Below are 17102 nucleotides of genomic sequence, written 5' to 3'. Positions count from 1 at the left end.
CATTCCTGCACCGCTTAATTTGCAGGATACTTTTTATACAGGAAATGTGGCACCTAACATCTTAAAACATGCCTGAAATAAAAGAAGTTATTTTCTGTACTGAAGAGAAAATAACACCCTGGGACATCACCTTGCAAGCTTAATTTCATTTCAAAGCATACTTCTGATAACAAACCATTTTACTCAGGACAAGGAGGTAAAAATTTTAACAATTAATTATTCACGGCACCTTGTCTGAGCAAGTTTTTCAGATGTATCATCCAATTGGTAAGGAGCAATTCATTTAAAAAAAGTAATTTCACAGAGTTTCATTCTTAGTGGCAAACGTTAACAAGTAACAAGTTTCACTATTACTAAACCAGCTATAAACACTGATAAAATCAAAAGCACATTGTGCATGCCTCCCCACCAAAGCAAATAAGCAGTTATCTCACATACATATATTCTGTTTATCTTGCAGATGTTTTAGCCTGTATGTTTTCCTATCACTTTTTCTCCTTAAAGTACATTAAGCCAGACAGAAACAATGTTAGCATGAACACAGCTTAGTGACTTAGTGCACAGTGATTTAAGGAAGGAAAAAAAAATTACAAAGTTTGTTGAGCAAAGGAATGTTACATAACATGTATTATGACCATGCATGAGATATAACAAATTTTATTGAAAGGAGAGAAACTTATATGCTAAGCTACCTCTCATTAATGCTTTCCCAACACACTTTTCAACATATAATTCTGAATTTGAACACCAAACTATGAATATTTTCTCTGACTTATTTTAGCCACACCGGCTGCCAGCAGGCTGGAGGACAGGGGTGTTTTGCCATGTCCCACCCTGATCACTTACTTTGGGTCACAGCTTTCAGGAAGAGCTGAAGCGCATCCTAGCCCACATCTGTTTGTTTCTCCAGGAAGAGAAAATACGTGCCGTGGTTTCTACTCAGCTTGGAGCTGGGACATGATCAGGATGCAGTCCAAACAGGCAGGAGTTTGGAAATAAGTCTAAATCCCTCATTATGCCATTGCTGTTTCAATCCACCATATTAAAAGTTTACTTCTACTATGTCCAACCTCTCTAAGCTGTCATTAACATAGGCCAGACTATAGTCCTTTCCATATTAAAAAAAAATAATTTGCTATAAAACAAAACTGTTATTCTCTAGTCTGAAAGCAGATGAGAGGCATTTCATCTCACTGGTGGTACAAACATGACTTTTACCCATGCTGCAGCACAGCATGCTTAAATTTAAAAGGTTGTTTAAAAGGCTGATGTATATCTTGGAGTAAAGCTCACAACAGCTCAATCAGCACACACACACTGCAGAACAGACCGGCTGGAAAACCTTCCCATGGTCTACCTAGAAACCAGCTGAGAAATTCCTTAGTTGTAGACCCAAACACAAGGCACAGAACTTTCTACACGGCATTTGCTTTTTGTAATTCCTTCTAAGTGTTTCAATCTGATCCATGTGATTAATTTGGATGCAACATCAAGCTTTACAGAGCTGCTTAAAAATGCGGAATTGGGATGAAAAGCTATAATGGGGGGGGGGGAACGGGGCACAGAAGGCAGTTCCATCATTTAATGAAGCCTAGCATGACTGACAGACAACCTGTACCTTGAAGGTGACAGGGAACATCATATTCAATCTCATCGTGTCTCGATGGGCTAAGGAATAGGGTCCCGTCCACCAGCGGAAACTGTTCAAACACTGGCAGTGCCCTGTGGCATAGCGCACAGTTTACAACGTTCCTGTGGCTGGCACTAAGAGCAGCAAGGATAAACTTCCGAAGGTCCTCCCCTTGGCCCACCTGGGCATCGTCTTCCATCCGCACATGGAAAGTATTTAATTTATGCCTGGGGATGTGAGTAAGCAGCTCGGATAGATCGAGCCTTCTCAAAAACTGCACAGGAGCATCGAAGTGTCCTGATCTATGTGCTTGCAAACCAGCTGCCCCGTAATCAAAATGCGCGTTCCTGAACATGCCCCCACCAGCCATGTTCTTCTTATGGGGCTCCAGGTGAATGGCGTTCTTCAAAAACTCTCCTAAGTAACGTGAGGAACGAGGACCACTGAAATGTGTGGGGGCAAGAATAGAGTAGCCAGTGGGTGGGGACTGGCCGGGAGAGACACAAGGCGAACGAACGGCATAGCTGCCCCCCATGACACCCTTCTCCTGGGAGTTCTGCCTGTCCATCGAGTGCCTTCGCTGGAGGTCATGACTCAGGCTCTTCTGTGGCTTGTTGGCTGGTCTGCCCTTTTTGGCCTCCTCTGCTGACTCTGCCATCGACCTCCCGGTGCTCTTCTCCAACACTGATTTTTTCTTCTTATCATCCTGCATTCGCTTCACCTGGTACCAGTCAGTGTCCTTCTTTAAATGACCTTGCCCACACCGACAGGAGCAAAAGCGAAAAGCCAGGTCATATCCCTTCTTTGTCCACATGTTTTGGCGACACTGCTTTTCGTTCCAGCTCCTGGCTCTGCCAATGCAATTGAACTGGACGAGAATGCTGCTTTCCCACTCATAGAAGCACTGAAGATGCATCCAGGTGCTGTACGGACAATGCTCGTTGTTGCAAATAACCTTCTGGTAGTCATCCTTCTCCAGGTCCACCGGCCTTCCGAAGCTACAGATCAGTGGAGTAGCACAAGGGGCTTCTGTGGAAGATAGACACATTAATAACTTAATGGCCTGCTTGTTGCAATACTTCTTTAAACACTGTATCAAATACACATGCAAGTTCTTAGTCATGAACCGTATTGTCAAAGGGCCCACAAGCACTAGGTCTGGGTCAGGGCAAAAAGCAGTCTTTACCAAAAAAAGTTAAGTATGTGAAAGGAGATGCGGAAATGAAGGAATAAGGAAACAAAATGACATTACAGTTTGTTTAATATTCAAAGCTAAAGCACCTCAGAAGCATTAGGGTTTGTGGACACCATTGCAAAGGCTTTTAGAAGAAAGGAGAAAGCTTTGTGGATGTTTCTGGAGGGTGGCTTTGAAGCCTGAGAGGCAACATGGGGAGAACACACAGAGACGCTTGTTTGAAAAACAAGTAGGCAATACAGTCTGGTTTTGTGATCACAGGGAGAGGCGGGAATTGATCTTTTCTTTGGGACTAAGCAAGAGACAACAAATAGGGAGAGAAAGGGGAAGCAGAGGACTTTGAAAAGCAAGACAAACAGCTTATGTGCCTGGTGCAGAAAGAAGGTCTTCATTACATTGCTCAGGCAAATATAGACCATACTACCATCACTGACCTACTGGATAGCTGAATTTCACAAATCAAATAGTTCTGCAACACAGACAGATTAAAAAAATCCAAATACCCCATAGTCTTTTATCGGCAAAGTAGCAGCCTTTGCTATATCTTTGAGCAAAGAACAGTTTATTTCAATTCTCTCCCTGCAACAGTATCAGCTTCTACACAAAAATGCTCTGCAAAAATGTTTTGCATTTAGGGACCAATGATGTTTTCCCCTCCCTCACCGAAGGACCACGGACTACACACGACTCCCATTTCTGGCTGCTCAGTTGGAGCTGGGAGGCATAGAAGTGACAGGAAACTTTTAGTTGGAGTTTCTATTGGATTTTGAGAGCTTCTAATTATGAAGTTTTTAGATGCTTACTCAAGTATTACAAATATTTCTCCTCTGTATTTCTGACTTCCTACTTCCTCCACTTCACTAAAAAAATACTGCTCCAGCAGGGCTTGCAAGTTGCCTTTTAACGTCTATATTGCTCCATTCAAACACTAGCAGGCTTCTTCAGGGTCTTCCGTGGTCAAGTGATGCCTCAGCCTATGTGAAATGGAGAAAACGGCTCCCTGCAGTTCCCCAGTCTCAGCCAGAGCTCCAGGACCTACCAAAGAGGTACACCAAGCCTCATGAAGAGAGGCTGCTGTGATCCAGGTTTTTTTTCCTTAGGACTTCAAATTTCTCTCTGATAAGCAGGGAAAAAACCCACATTCTGTTGCATTGCTTTTAATCCCGTTCTTGTCGCCACTAGCACAAATAATACAACATAATATGCAGCGGGATGATAGGCTTTATGCTGCTATGTTCACTTGTGCTCACACTCTCAGTAACAGACACACTACCCATCATCACCTGTCCTACAGCAGCAATGCACAAACCACATGCTTTACAACAGGCTTTGCCATGTAGTGGTTTTGCCCCTTCCCAACAAGTTGTTTTTAAAAGGCTATAAACAAACAAAGAAACAAAATCTTCAAGGTTACCTTCAGTAAATTCAAGATTACAGTAGCTCTTAAGTCTTTCTTACCCAGAAGAGATGGGCACAAAGAGCATGAGAAAATTTTTCCAAGCCGTTCCCTGGATGATGCCACATCCTTCACCTCATTTCTCTGCCTCCATTTCCAACCACAGAATCGTAGTGGTTGGAAAAGACCTTTAAGATCATCAAGTCTAACCATGAACCTAACACTACCAATTCCACCTCTTAACCATGTCCCTAAGCACCTAAATGCCAGAAGCAGCACAGTTGCAAGAACTTTCTGCAATGCCTTTCCTTCAGGGACTGGTCTAAAAACTGCAAGCAAAGCACACTCCCCAAAACATTATCTTAAAGCTAAAAAAGCCTATTTCATTTCAAAATATGGACGTGTTCAGTCATTAAAAACAAATTATCAAATTGGAGAGAAGAGAGATGAGAGAGGCTTTCCCTAGGGACCCTTTGGAAGTTCCTTCTATACATGTGACACCTCTACTCTTGCTAGTTGTCTCAGGTCTCTGAAAAGCCCACTACAAACATGCAGATTTTGAGATGTCTTTGAGAAGCATCAATTTTACTGGTTATCAATGACTAATTTTTCTCCATGTTTTTTACTGTGTGTTATTGAGTATAACGTTGCTGGCCAAGAGCAAAAGTGAATGTGATAAATTACCTGCCCTGAAACAAAATCTGTCAGTTTACCAGTTCAGAGAGTTCTCCCATCCACTCTCCCAGAATTCGATTCAAGTCACATTATGCCACACCAAGTGTCTCTGCAATGTGTGGTGGTTTGTTGCAAAAACCAGGACAAATGTTTTTCTTCATTGTTAGTCATTCTTTCATCATATTTAGGGTCTGAAAGTATAGTTTGCAATTATAGCATCCTTATGCAATTTATCTCAGAGAAGCCAGGTAAAGGCGAATCATCAGAAGTCAGATGTGCAGCAAGATACCAGAGGTACCAATATGAACAGTTCTTGCTTATGCATTTCCTGTATTCATCTATTTTGGTACACATTCCTTTCCACCACTGCCAGGAGGCAGGAAGAAAGAACACGCCAAAAATCCACTTATGCTCCCCCTGTATTTCAGAGTGCAAATGTTCTAACAGTCGCAGGTATAATTATAGCTGACAGCCAAGAAAGTTAATATACAGACAAGTCTAGACACCTCCACTTTAGAAAAAAGACTTTACACTTGTTTATCCACACTGGCATAGTTAACCGACTAAAAAAGGAAAGCGTTTCCTTGATTAGCCTTTGAACATGTTTTTGGTTTTGGATGCAAAAACATATGATCTCCAGCCCCCTGAGAAGTTTACAGCCTCATCATTATGTGGACAAAAAAATGCAATTAATAAAACAAGTGGCTGAAATACAGAAAAAAACACCACAGCCCATGTATTCCAGAGAACACATCCACAAGTATTTGATTATGATCATGTACTGGGTGTCTAGAGGCTATTGTAAAGGTGACATTCAACAGATTTTTCCCTGGTGGGCCAGTGGAAAGACTGTGGAATGGGATCTTCTCCAGCTTCCCCAGGAGAACTAGAGATGCCAGATTACCTGAGGAACTTCCCACTCAGCACAACTACGAGCAAGAAAAAACTTCAAGTTCTGGACAGCGATGTCTTTGGCAAGATTCAAGTTAACTCAATGACTATGAAGTTTTCAGACATTCCCTCATCTGATCTTCTATCTACTCAGTGTGAATTGGCTGGTCACACAATCACCATAGTAAAAGCAGTCTACAGCAGCTGGAAAAAAGAAACAGAATGAACCCCCACACAAAAGACTTGACTGAATTGTTAAATGGTGGCACTGGGATTGCTTTTGAAAACATCACTGCTAAGAGGAGAAGTTGGTCCCTGTTCACCTCTTCTGGGAAATCACCTGACATTTCACTACTGTCACTGCAGTAGCCCAGGAAATACTAGAAAACCAACAGGTCCCTCTGCCACGTTGCCATGCTCCACAGCAAGGTCAGTGCCATGCTAGTCAAAGCACCTGCTTTCACCGACACAGGTTTGCTATTACAGTCTGCTGATTTGGAGAAGGCTTTCATAAAACCACTGCAGCATTTCCACAGCAGAAATTGAAGAGCCCAGCATGGCTAATGAAAGTTGTCTCAGTAGAAAGTTCTGCCACTTCAGCAGTAGTATTTAAGAAAGCAGAAAACTTAATCACCTGAAAAGCGTATAGAAGCCTCAAGCTAACATTTGGTTCTGCCTGATATTTCAAATTCCAGCAGGTCTATCTGTACAAAACAGACTGTGCAGGACTGAACATCCCTTGCAGACTTCTCTTCATTCATGTCTCCTGCCAAACATAATCACACCACATGTTTCTACATAAAGAATAAACGAGAAACAGAGAGCAAAGGTCTTTGTTGTGCAGCTTTCCCAGTTCATAGCAACAGTTATGTCTTAGGAGCGAAAGGGGCAGCACTCAGATTACTTAGTATGGGAGCCACACTAGCAAATGTGAAGGGCTCTTAGGAGCGAAAGGGGCAGCACTCAGATTACGGGAGCCACACTAGCAAATGTCAAGGGCTCTTCCCATCAATTCACACCCTTGAAAGTGTTTTGGGTTATTTAATCATCATTTTACAAATGAGACAAAGCACTTATTACAGAATTACAAAACTTAAAAAATTCTTGTTAGCAAGCTCTCCCATTTCCCATTAATTAGAAATGTATTTTGAGATTATTCTTCAAAAAGTCAGAGCGAGAATCGTCATCTTAACGTTTTATGATAACAGCACAATGATTCCTGTCATGAGAGACAATAAAGGGGAGTAAATAGAAATTCACAAGACCAAACTGTCCATCCACACCTGCAGCCCCAAGCTAGTTTGTCACCTAAATATAATTTGCTTCCAAGTAGCTAATAGCTCAACAGATTTCTGGTTTCCAAAGTTATGAAATTGAACTTCAGGAAAAATGTACAACTAACCGGGTATCAGAGCAGCATCCATTCTCCCAGGAGACCCTTCTGAAAGAATACCTAAATGACCATAAATGTACCTCTGTTTTACCTCTCAGTTTCAAGATGGTTTTCACAGCCTGAGAGAACAAAACAAGACAGCGTGCAGTTTTGTGTAGCAGAACGGCTTTGACATTTAGACACAAGTGCACAGCTGTAACAGACAGGCTGCCAAGTTGCAACTACAATTGCACGCTGCTTCATTCAAAAAGTTATGTTTCCACATAAAAAATAAATGTCCTCACATATCCCAACTGTAGTGATTTTGATCAGTAATTCTGAAAACAGTTGCAAGGGGCAGCACATAAATGCCCTCTAAAGCGGAAATAACATACAATATTCCAAACAAACATAAATTTGAGCAAAGATAGCTCATTGTTTAAACAAGGTTACTTTTTATGTTTGACAGAACTACCATAAAATTAATTTTTCTTTCAAAAATGAGAACCTGACGGAAGACTGCAAGGAAGCTGATTTGGGTGTTGGGCTTTTTCTCTGTGTTTCCATTCAGGTTTATAAACAACAATAAAAGCCAGGAATAGAAATAGACAGTTGAAAGAAATCTCCTTCAACAACAAGAAAACCACATTAACAGGTTTCTACATTTTAATAAAAAAAGAAAGAGGGTATATGAAGACCACTCTTCCCATTTTATGACCCAAAGGAAAGCAGCAGAACAACAGCTGCCTGAGGAACTTCCCTCTGGTGAAATAAATGGAGGAGAATGTTGTTTACTTCTGTTTACACACCCATCATAAAACCAAAGATGCACCCAGCAAGCCAAATGCAATGACTCCACAGCTTCAGTTTCATGACTGCTCTCATTTGTTCCAAGTCCTCAACGCGGATGCCTAAAGCAAAATTTGTTCTTTCCCCCTCCTCACATTCCCACATTATCCATTGTGTTAAGCACCAGAGATTTTTAGTCAGAGGACAGAAACAGATAATTATTTCCTGTACTCGTTAGCGTAGGTTTCAGCTCTCCCCGCAGACTTGTGAGGCTGGTAAAGCTCAAGGGAGGTGTTAACCATGTGAGGCCAGGGGCAGAGGAGAGAGGAGCGCGGTGGTTGTTGGCAGAGGCAGCCCTACTGTCATCTTAAAAAAACTGTCAGGCAACAGTAGGTTGTTATGGATCTAGAAAAAGAAATTACCCAAAAAAAGAGGTAGAAAAAGAAATTACCCAAAAAAAGAGGTAAGGTACTGGCATTGGATCAGCTGCACTACAGCTTGTTCTTGGTCTGCTGTTACTCTAGTATCTCATCATCCATGCCAAGGACACTTGACTTGCCAGTACATTACCTAGGCCAGGAAGAGTACCTGTGGGACACCCACTTTGCAAATCAAGCGCTTTAACCTCTAGCACCACTTTCCTATGAACAGTGCTCTCTTCACAACCCTACACAGCCAGGAATTGTTCACTCTGCCAGCCTGAACCAGAGCTGAGTCATTTCTGTGGAAGGCTACTCCCTACTAACCAGCTGCATGAACCTTCTGAATTTCCTCTGCCATCAGCATAGCTTTATTTTAATTTAAGTAATACAATATTATCGTGCTAATACTGTAATGCAGCCGTAGAAAATAAACCACCACTGCAACAACAAAACAGATTGAACAGAAAACTTGCATTAATTGTCCAATGTGTTTTCTTTGGTGAACCCTGGAATACAATCTAATATTCAGAAGATTATCAAGATGTAACAAAATGGTATTGCCATAAGCACAACTGGTTAAACACTACAAACAATATGGCAATACGGAAACGATCAGCCACTGTCCTAAGAGCCCGAACACAGCAGGAAGAATGTAATGGGAAAAAATGTTTCACAAGTGGATCCAAAAGGCAGGCCTGGATCTTCATTGCAGCAACAACAACAAATAACAGCCGACAAACAGTAAGAGAAGTCTTTCAAAACAGCTCAGCTCATGGCTTATATTGATAACACTCACTGAAGATGACTGATGTCTCTCCAAAACTTCTTAAGCAATCTGATCAAGATGAAAGCTTCCAGTCATTCTCCAAGAGGGAGGGGAAAAAACAAGACAGCAGTACCTGGTAAGCTGCCTAAAACACAGGCCTTCTTCTGTGTCACAAGAATCCCTCTTACACTCTTGGAAAGAGAAGCCAACACTGGCAGTCTGTCTTCAGTGAGCAATGGACAGAGCTCAGGCTGACGTGACACCCAGCACAGAGCCACCTGAATCACCCTCGGAGAGCCACCAACTCCAGCCAACAATGGGAGCCTGGTGGACAGCTTTCCACATGTAAGCACCTACATACTGACACTTACATGTCAATCTGGAGCTCAATCCCACCCCCAAGGACCAAGTAGCTGCAGCCAATATTTATGCTCAGAAGGGACTTAAAGAGCACAAAGCCATAAGCAGCCCAGCTCTCCTGAGCACTCTTACCCCATGTGCAAGATGCCATTAGTATTATTGTGCGGATAGTGATACAAAGCAATCACCTTCCCCTAGAAAATATTTCAGGTAATTTGGAGGTGCTAAACCCTAGTTGAAGTGGGAATTCAAATTACGGAACTCCAGGAGGGCTTAGTAGGTGCTAGAACCATAGAACCATCTCCATGCACTTCACTTAAGCTGACTTCATGCTTGGGCTCCAAGAGGGTCTCTCCACCAAAAAAAAAAAAAAGAAAAAAGAAAAAAAGAGAGAGAGAAAGGCCTAGCAACTACACAGCAATGGGAAGATTCCATGGAAATCCTGAAGGCTTAACTCATACCTGCCAAATTAACACCTTCTAACTTATAGCACAGTCAAAGCTACTGCCTGTTTATGAAATCAGCAATTAGCACGTGATATAGAGCCGGTTATCTCAACCGCCCACTCCCAGCTCAGCTATCACCTCACCAAAGTAAGTCAGAAAGTCAAGAGCAAAACTGTACAAACTAAGAAGGATAGGCACTTAGATGTGCACAGCAGTTTGCTTACCCAGCCATCTGTTCTCCAAGCTGGATCAACTGCCTACGCTGCTGCAATCCACCCTGAGAATTCACATGGTCTTGTAGAAGTCACCATAATGTGTATAGTCACCATCTAGCCAACTTAGCCAACTTCATTCCATTGAATACCTTGTCATCCGACCACAGAGAACAATTCAACCACCAGCTTTGGCTTCTGCTTAAGATGTACAGACCCTCTCTGCATAGGAGAAATCTTGCCCCAGCTTGTACTGTAATATCCTCAATCCAACTGAAAATATCACCAGTTCACCATACCAAAGAGGTCTAAGCCTCTACTTTTATCAGCACCAGAAAGGACAACTAATACCAATAAACTCCCATCTGAATTCTGAGTTGGCTTAACCAGGTCAGGAGACAACCAGTCCTCCGTGCCACAAGCAATCATGCCTGGGTCAGGAAGACTCCTCACACTCCTCAGTGTCAGGTGGATTTTTCTGGTGACCTCTATCATGGTAAATGCAGAGATCAGTGACTATCTCTAGAATGGTGCGTATTTACGTGGTTTGAACATTGCCTGTTGCTTTATCCGTATACGAATGATCCTCCCAAAAAAGCATTTCCACCATTAAATTCTATCACTGTAGCCTTCCAATAGCTTTTAATACCTTGAAATGTTACAGGAAACTAATCCTGGTGCTTCAAGAAACAGACATCCTAATAACTAAAGCAGACTCTAATGCAGCTGCCTTAGCAAGTTTTCAGTGGCAAACTTCAACTCATGCTGCGAATAAAGAGCTAAATGTGGCAAGTGGTAGGATACCCTAATACCAAGCACAGATGTAAATACTGCAGGCTGGACTTGCCCAGATTGAGAGCCAGCTAGCCACCAGACTCAGTCCAAAAGCACAAGAAGGGAAGAGAAAAAGGAGAAAAGTTTGAACCGAGTGGTATCAGCACCAATTTTTGTTTCAAGTCGAGGGATGTTTGTGTCATTGGTCTATCCTTCCCAGGTTTCAATATGACAGCATTTTTCTTTCCCATGCTAAAGGCTGAAGAAGCTGGTAGAAACTCGGTGGGAAGCGGGAGCTGCAGTCACCCTAGTTGCAATACCAAACATCTCTGCAAGACAGCAGCTCCTGAGCATGGAGCTGTCAGCTCCAATAGACATCTCCCTCACGATGCTGTGCTGGCTCCCAGCCCTGCCCATGTGCCATCTCTGGCATCTGCACAGGATGCAGAGACCTTGACTGCGCTGCTCCCAAAACGTATCGGAAGCACAAAAGTGGAGACGGGAAGTGGCAGGCTCTGACTGAAGCCACCTCCTGTCCCAGCAGACATTCAAGACAGGAACAATAGCAATATCCCTCTCAAGCCCTGGGAGGAGGACTGATAGACTCTACCATTGCAGGAGAGATAGAGAGAAAGAAATAAAGATTAAAGTGAAGACTCTCAAGATAAATGTCACTAAAGTCTACCGGGAAATGCCAGTGCTCCACTCAAAATCCTGCAAGCTTTCAAAACAGAATTACCCACTCCAGTGACTAGATTACTCTTTCAAGAGGCCTCTTTGAAATGATTTGAATTTCTATCAAAACTGTTTAAAGAAAGCCCATGCCCTACTAATGCTGTGGTGATTTAGACACCTTGAAGATTAGCTGGAGTATTTCACCCTGAGCTGGATGTAAGGTTTACCTCTATTTTTTTTCCCTCACATATGCTGCAGAAAGAAAAGCAGAGAAGGATGGATGTCTGCCAGTCATCACAGTACTTTAATATCAAAGGATGTCTCAATATGCAAGGCTGTAAGCGAGGCTGAAGAAAACTTAAAAATGTCTCTAAGGACTAGAAATCATTTTGTCACTACTTGTTAGATCACTGGGAGGAAGATATAAGATGAGTACAGACAAAGTAAAGCAATCAGTTCAAAAACTGTATTTCCTCATACAAAACCTGACAAACATCAAGCGTAACGCTTACTCATGCCAGCACTACACTTGAGCAAATGACTAATCACATGAACACAGAATGCTGTCAGGGCACTGATAACCATTTTGATAGCAAATAATTTTAAAAAAATAAATAAATGGGTGTGTACTTGCTTGCATGAAAGGGTAGTATTTATTTTATTCAGTTATACCACAGATATGATTCCATTTGCAAAGATTTGCAGAACATGAATTGCATCTGCTACAAAAGCATGTAATTGCATAGTTTTAAAAGCCTAAAACGAACATGAAAGTCCTTCTGAACCCGATTTACATTGATAGAGACAGTGAAATTTGCATTCAATTGATTTCTGCAGTTAGAAGAACTCAATAGAATTATGAAGCAAAATGGCTTTCCTTTAGAAAATTAATAGGTATTAAATTTTGTAGTCACTGCAACAGAATAGAAACTTAATTTTCCAAGTGGTCTCACTGACATCAATGGGACTCCCTCAAGCTAAGTAATAAGAAGGTGCCAATACTGAACATCACTAGACTGCCAAACTGGAATTGGATGTGACATGCAGCAGGGAACATTTGACACCAAATATTAATCCATGCTTAAATACTTTAGCAATTCACACTCTAAAAATACATTTCTAAACTAAATATTGCACTGACAAACTTTCTGACCCTCTTTAACTATCCCACCTTCAGGATATAATCTTTTAAAAAAAACAAACCTTAATTGTTGGCCAGTTACAGCTTTCAATACATTAGTCACTGTGGCGCTGACTGATTTTCTTCTTCATACACTTGCCCCACATTAGCATTTTTATTTGAAAGTAAATCAGTCTTACAAATTTGTGAAACTCAGATGAAGAGTGTGCAAAAGCACAGCCGGTCATTTTAAACCCAGGTAACTACAGACAAGTTCAGAGCCCAGCCAACACGGTGGGCACTTCTTGCACAACCCCTTGGCTACCGTGGCAGGAATTCTGCCCCACGGAGTCACCTCCAGTGAGGACTACAGCAAACACCTCCACCAGCATCCCCACAGCCTTTTTTCCCCCCACAGGACTCTCATGCTTGGGGATCCTGTACAAATCTGGCCTCTGGCAACTCCACTTGACAACCCACCAACTCGCCAGCTCAGCCACTTTAGCAGCTCAAGGGCTCACCTATGCCAGAGGGGAAGAAGTATGGTCTTAAAACAGGTGGCAAATACATTGTAAGACAGTGGTTTAGAGACAGCTATGCTATATTTTTTTACTTTAATTTAGCTGGTTATAATGGGGGAAAGCACAAATACAAAGAAACAGCTTCTCCTTTCCTCTCACATTCTCATGGCACCAGCACTGGAGAGATGGAGTGGCAAGAACAAGAGGCCAAAGCACCAAGATGCTAAGATAGCAACCATCAAGAGGAGGAAGAGGACTTGTGTCTGTCTATTGCACAATGGAACAGAAATAAGAAAGAAATTGGATGGAAGAAAGAATTTTAGGGTTAGAAACAACTATATGTGGAGACCGGAGTGAGAAGTTTATAGGATAAAAGGAAAAAAATAGCTGGAGCTGACAGTGTAAAAGCACCCAGGCTCAGTGAGGCATAAACAGAGGAGGAATATGCCACACAGAGCCCTCAGATCTGAAGTAAACCCTGTGAATCTTCCTCTTCTGCTGTGCAGGACAAAATATCCACAAAATGTCTTGCCTCCCCACACTCGCTTATGCCTGCAGACGAAGGTAACCAACTATTGCCATTGGGAACAGCAGTAATCCACAGGGCTGAAGTCAGTGGGGTAAATCCATAGTCCTGTGGAGCTGGTGGAATAATTTTACATGATAACAGCTCAGATTTCTCCATTGTGGTTAGGAAAAGTAACCCAGAAAATTAGCTAGAAAACTAACAATTTATTACAAATATCATTCAACCACTCTAAATACAAACAATCTAAGAAATGAGGCTTTCTGTGACATCAAATTTCAGTTTCCCTGTGCACTGCAACACTGCTAAATTAGTCCACCCACATCCATCCATGACTTGTGCCTCATTCAATGCAGAAAATGGATGCACTTTGGTCAAGCGAGATTAATCTATCATATACAGAATTCCCACTTAGCCTGATGGAAGAGATGGAAAAGGAAGGCACAACTACAGAACTTGAATCCTCCTTGTGGGCATCATCCCAATACCTGTCAAAAAGTTACAGTGCAACATGGAGAAAAGCCCTCACATCTGGTCAGTGGCTATGCTCTCCACCTTCCTGATTCCCGCAGCCAGACAAGGGGAGCTGAGAACCTTTCAATCGCAGTTTGAGCTCTGAACATGGACCTGTTAAAACACCACCAAAAAAAAGCACAAACAGATGCCCTCTTGGGGCAGGGCAAAATCAGCCTATGATTCTCAATCATGATGCCAAAAATTGACTGACACTTTGGGGGAAAATTGTGCAGGGATTGAAGCTAAATTTGTCAAAATGTAAAAGAGAACAACACAGTTCCACTGTAAAGGGGTGCTATAACAGCAGCTCTATATTACGTGGTCAGAGCTGCACAGAGAAGCCCAGAGGAAATTAAAAAGTCTGTTTCATTATGGCACATGGAAGGGGGGCAGAAACAATACATGGACCACTGTCCTGGTTGAACACCACCACAACCACACTACCACAACCACATAATGAACAGTGAAGACTTAAAAAAAAAATATCTGAACCACTCTCCCTTCCCTGAATGAAGCAGGGTCCTGACAGGACGGTGTAATTAGACTGACATACTGACATCATGATGCAAAGCCAAGGTTTGTACAGACAATTTTAATTTTGCAATTATTAAATCTGCTGCTTTCATCTCTGCATACTTCTGTCTTGTCATACTAATGAAAGAAACCAGGTTATGTTATTATGATCATCTACCGCTTTTCCAGAGTAAAGACAGAGTAGGAGAATGATAACACCAGACACATGCAAACTACTCTAGAACAACATTCGGTGACGATGCAGGAGAGAAGAGTGAGCCCAAGGATGAGGGACCCACGGGACCAGCAAGACTGGGCAGCACGAGTCACAGCATGCAGCTGCACAGTCCAAAAGCAGCACAGTGAAGACCTTCCCTGCACCCAGCACGCTTAATCCGCAGCCCAGATAATCTCCCATGAATAATCGAGAGTAGACTGTGTACAGCAGAACTCTATTAACCTCACAACTCACTGCAGCAGCCTGCGTCCTCCATAAACTGCTTAGTGATCAATTAACTGTAAGCACACGGCCTCTTACAAACGTCTTGAGTCTAGTAATGGGATACTTGCTTCCAAGGCCCTGGCTATACTACAGAGCTTCATTTCAGATTCATCAGTTTTGCAGACTTGGAGAATCCATTATCAACATCTGATCTTTTCCTTGCACATGACAGCCAGATTCCCAGCTCTGTAGCACAACAGGAGCAGTTTCTCCTTTCACCTCCTGAACCAAAACTGTTGAAAGCTTTGGACTTATCAGTGAGAATACAATTTACAAAACTTCCAGCTCAGGATTATCTGATGGGCTTGTAGCTGATGCAAAATAAAGCTAGCAACCACATCTACTTCTCCAACCTTTACGATTATCTGAAAGGAAAGATATGACTAGATGCAATGATCCTGTCTAGGCAAAGATCAGGTGTGCTGACCAGGCACTTAGAACAAATACCAAAGCCAATGTCACACCGCTGTTGTGAGGGGGGGAAAAAAAAGGGGAGCAGGGGAGATGTGACAAAAGAGTCGAGGACGTCTCTGACCACTGAAGTCATATGGAAGCAGTGAGGGAGAGAATAAAGGAGCATCTCAGGTGAGCTTTTGGATAGTCAGCCTCAATTTCTGAGGAAGCTGGCCAGCACAGAGGAAGGCTACGTAAGGTACCTGGGACACACAGTCGTACAGCTGAATAAGACTGACGGCCTGTCCAGCTAGCAAGCTGCACTGCTACCAGCGTTCACTGGCACCACCTTCAGTGGCATCTGCATAAGGAACAACACTTCATTATCCACATGCAAAGCAGCCACACCAGAAACACACCTCTGCTTTCACTTGTGTTTGAGCAAAAAAATTCAGCAACACTGTTTCTCCCACCTCAAAAACTAAATACAAGCCAACCCTGTCACCTATGAGACACCACCTGCAAAGTGGATGTCATACGTATTACAACACTGGATTGAAATAATGATAAAAATGCTCTAGAAATTCTCTAACTCCTGCTAATCTCCCCCCCCCGCCCCTTGTTCACTCACTTAGAAAAAATGGTAAAAAAAAACAAAAAAACAACAACAACAACAAAAAACCCCACAACAACCAAAAAGGAAATTCTAAGCATTCTCCATGATTCTCTGGAGTAAGTAATGCTCTTATAAAAGCAGTCTGGCTAAGACTTTGTGAGCTAAAGCGATCCGTAACTAATTGCTAATATTTCTAAGGAAAAGTTTCCATTAAATAACACATGGGAATTGAACATCTTGAAAACCAAAATAAGATTCTTGGAACTACCTTTGGCTAACAGCAGCCAGGCAAAACTATCGCCCCGAAGTATAAAAGCAGTTGTAGCTATCCTCCCACATCTTCCAAAGCATGGAGAGTATAAAGGTTAAGTCCAACTTGGGAGGGCGAAAGAGTCAAGAACAGGGACTCTGCAACTCAGTTTGTAAATCTAGCAGCAGACCCAAGATGTGGGGGAGTTTATGGCTTAGCAAAAAGTGTTATCAAATCCTAGCCTACCTTTAGCTTTAGCCTGAAATATCATTTTGCAGCAAGACTACCTCCAAACACTGGTAGCAATGCAAGTTTCTGCAAGAAAACACCGTACCAAAATTGCTCTGAACCAAAACCCAACGCACCAACCAAAGGCAGCATAAAATGGTTGATGAAAAGTGAGTGTACGACCCTGACAAGCCCAACTGCTGTAAAGCGACAAATGAAACGGACCGAAAAGTAGAGGGACTCCATTTTTAATTGTGCTGAAATAAAGTCGGGATTTTTCAACTCGGCACAGAACAAGCCGAGACGCGGCCGGA

The 17102-nt window shown here is 42.4% G+C and overlaps 1 protein-coding gene across 1 annotated transcript in view; it reads right to left on the bottom strand.

Annotated features, from left to right (window-relative positions):
• The window catches only part of HECA (HECA ribonucleoprotein granule regulator), a gene marked incomplete at its 5' end in the record, with an annotated part of 7184 nt that extends 4525 nt beyond the window's left edge, over positions 1-2659 (bottom strand). The window contains one exon of the mRNA XM_010175238.2: positions 1619-2659. Coding sequence (XP_010173540.2) covers positions 1619-2659 — 1041 coding nt within the window. The remainder of the gene's footprint in view (positions 1-1618) is intronic.
• Positions 2660-17102: the final 14443 nt, after the last annotated feature.

Source organism: Antrostomus carolinensis, unplaced genomic scaffold (genome assembly GCF_000700745.2).
Source record: "Antrostomus carolinensis isolate BGI_N321 unplaced genomic scaffold, ASM70074v2 scaffold2389, whole genome shotgun sequence".
NCBI lineage: Eukaryota > Metazoa > Chordata > Aves > Caprimulgiformes > Caprimulgidae > Antrostomus > Antrostomus carolinensis.
The sequence above is the reverse complement of the archived record's forward strand: the minus strand, read 5'-3'. Positions and strand labels throughout refer to the sequence as shown.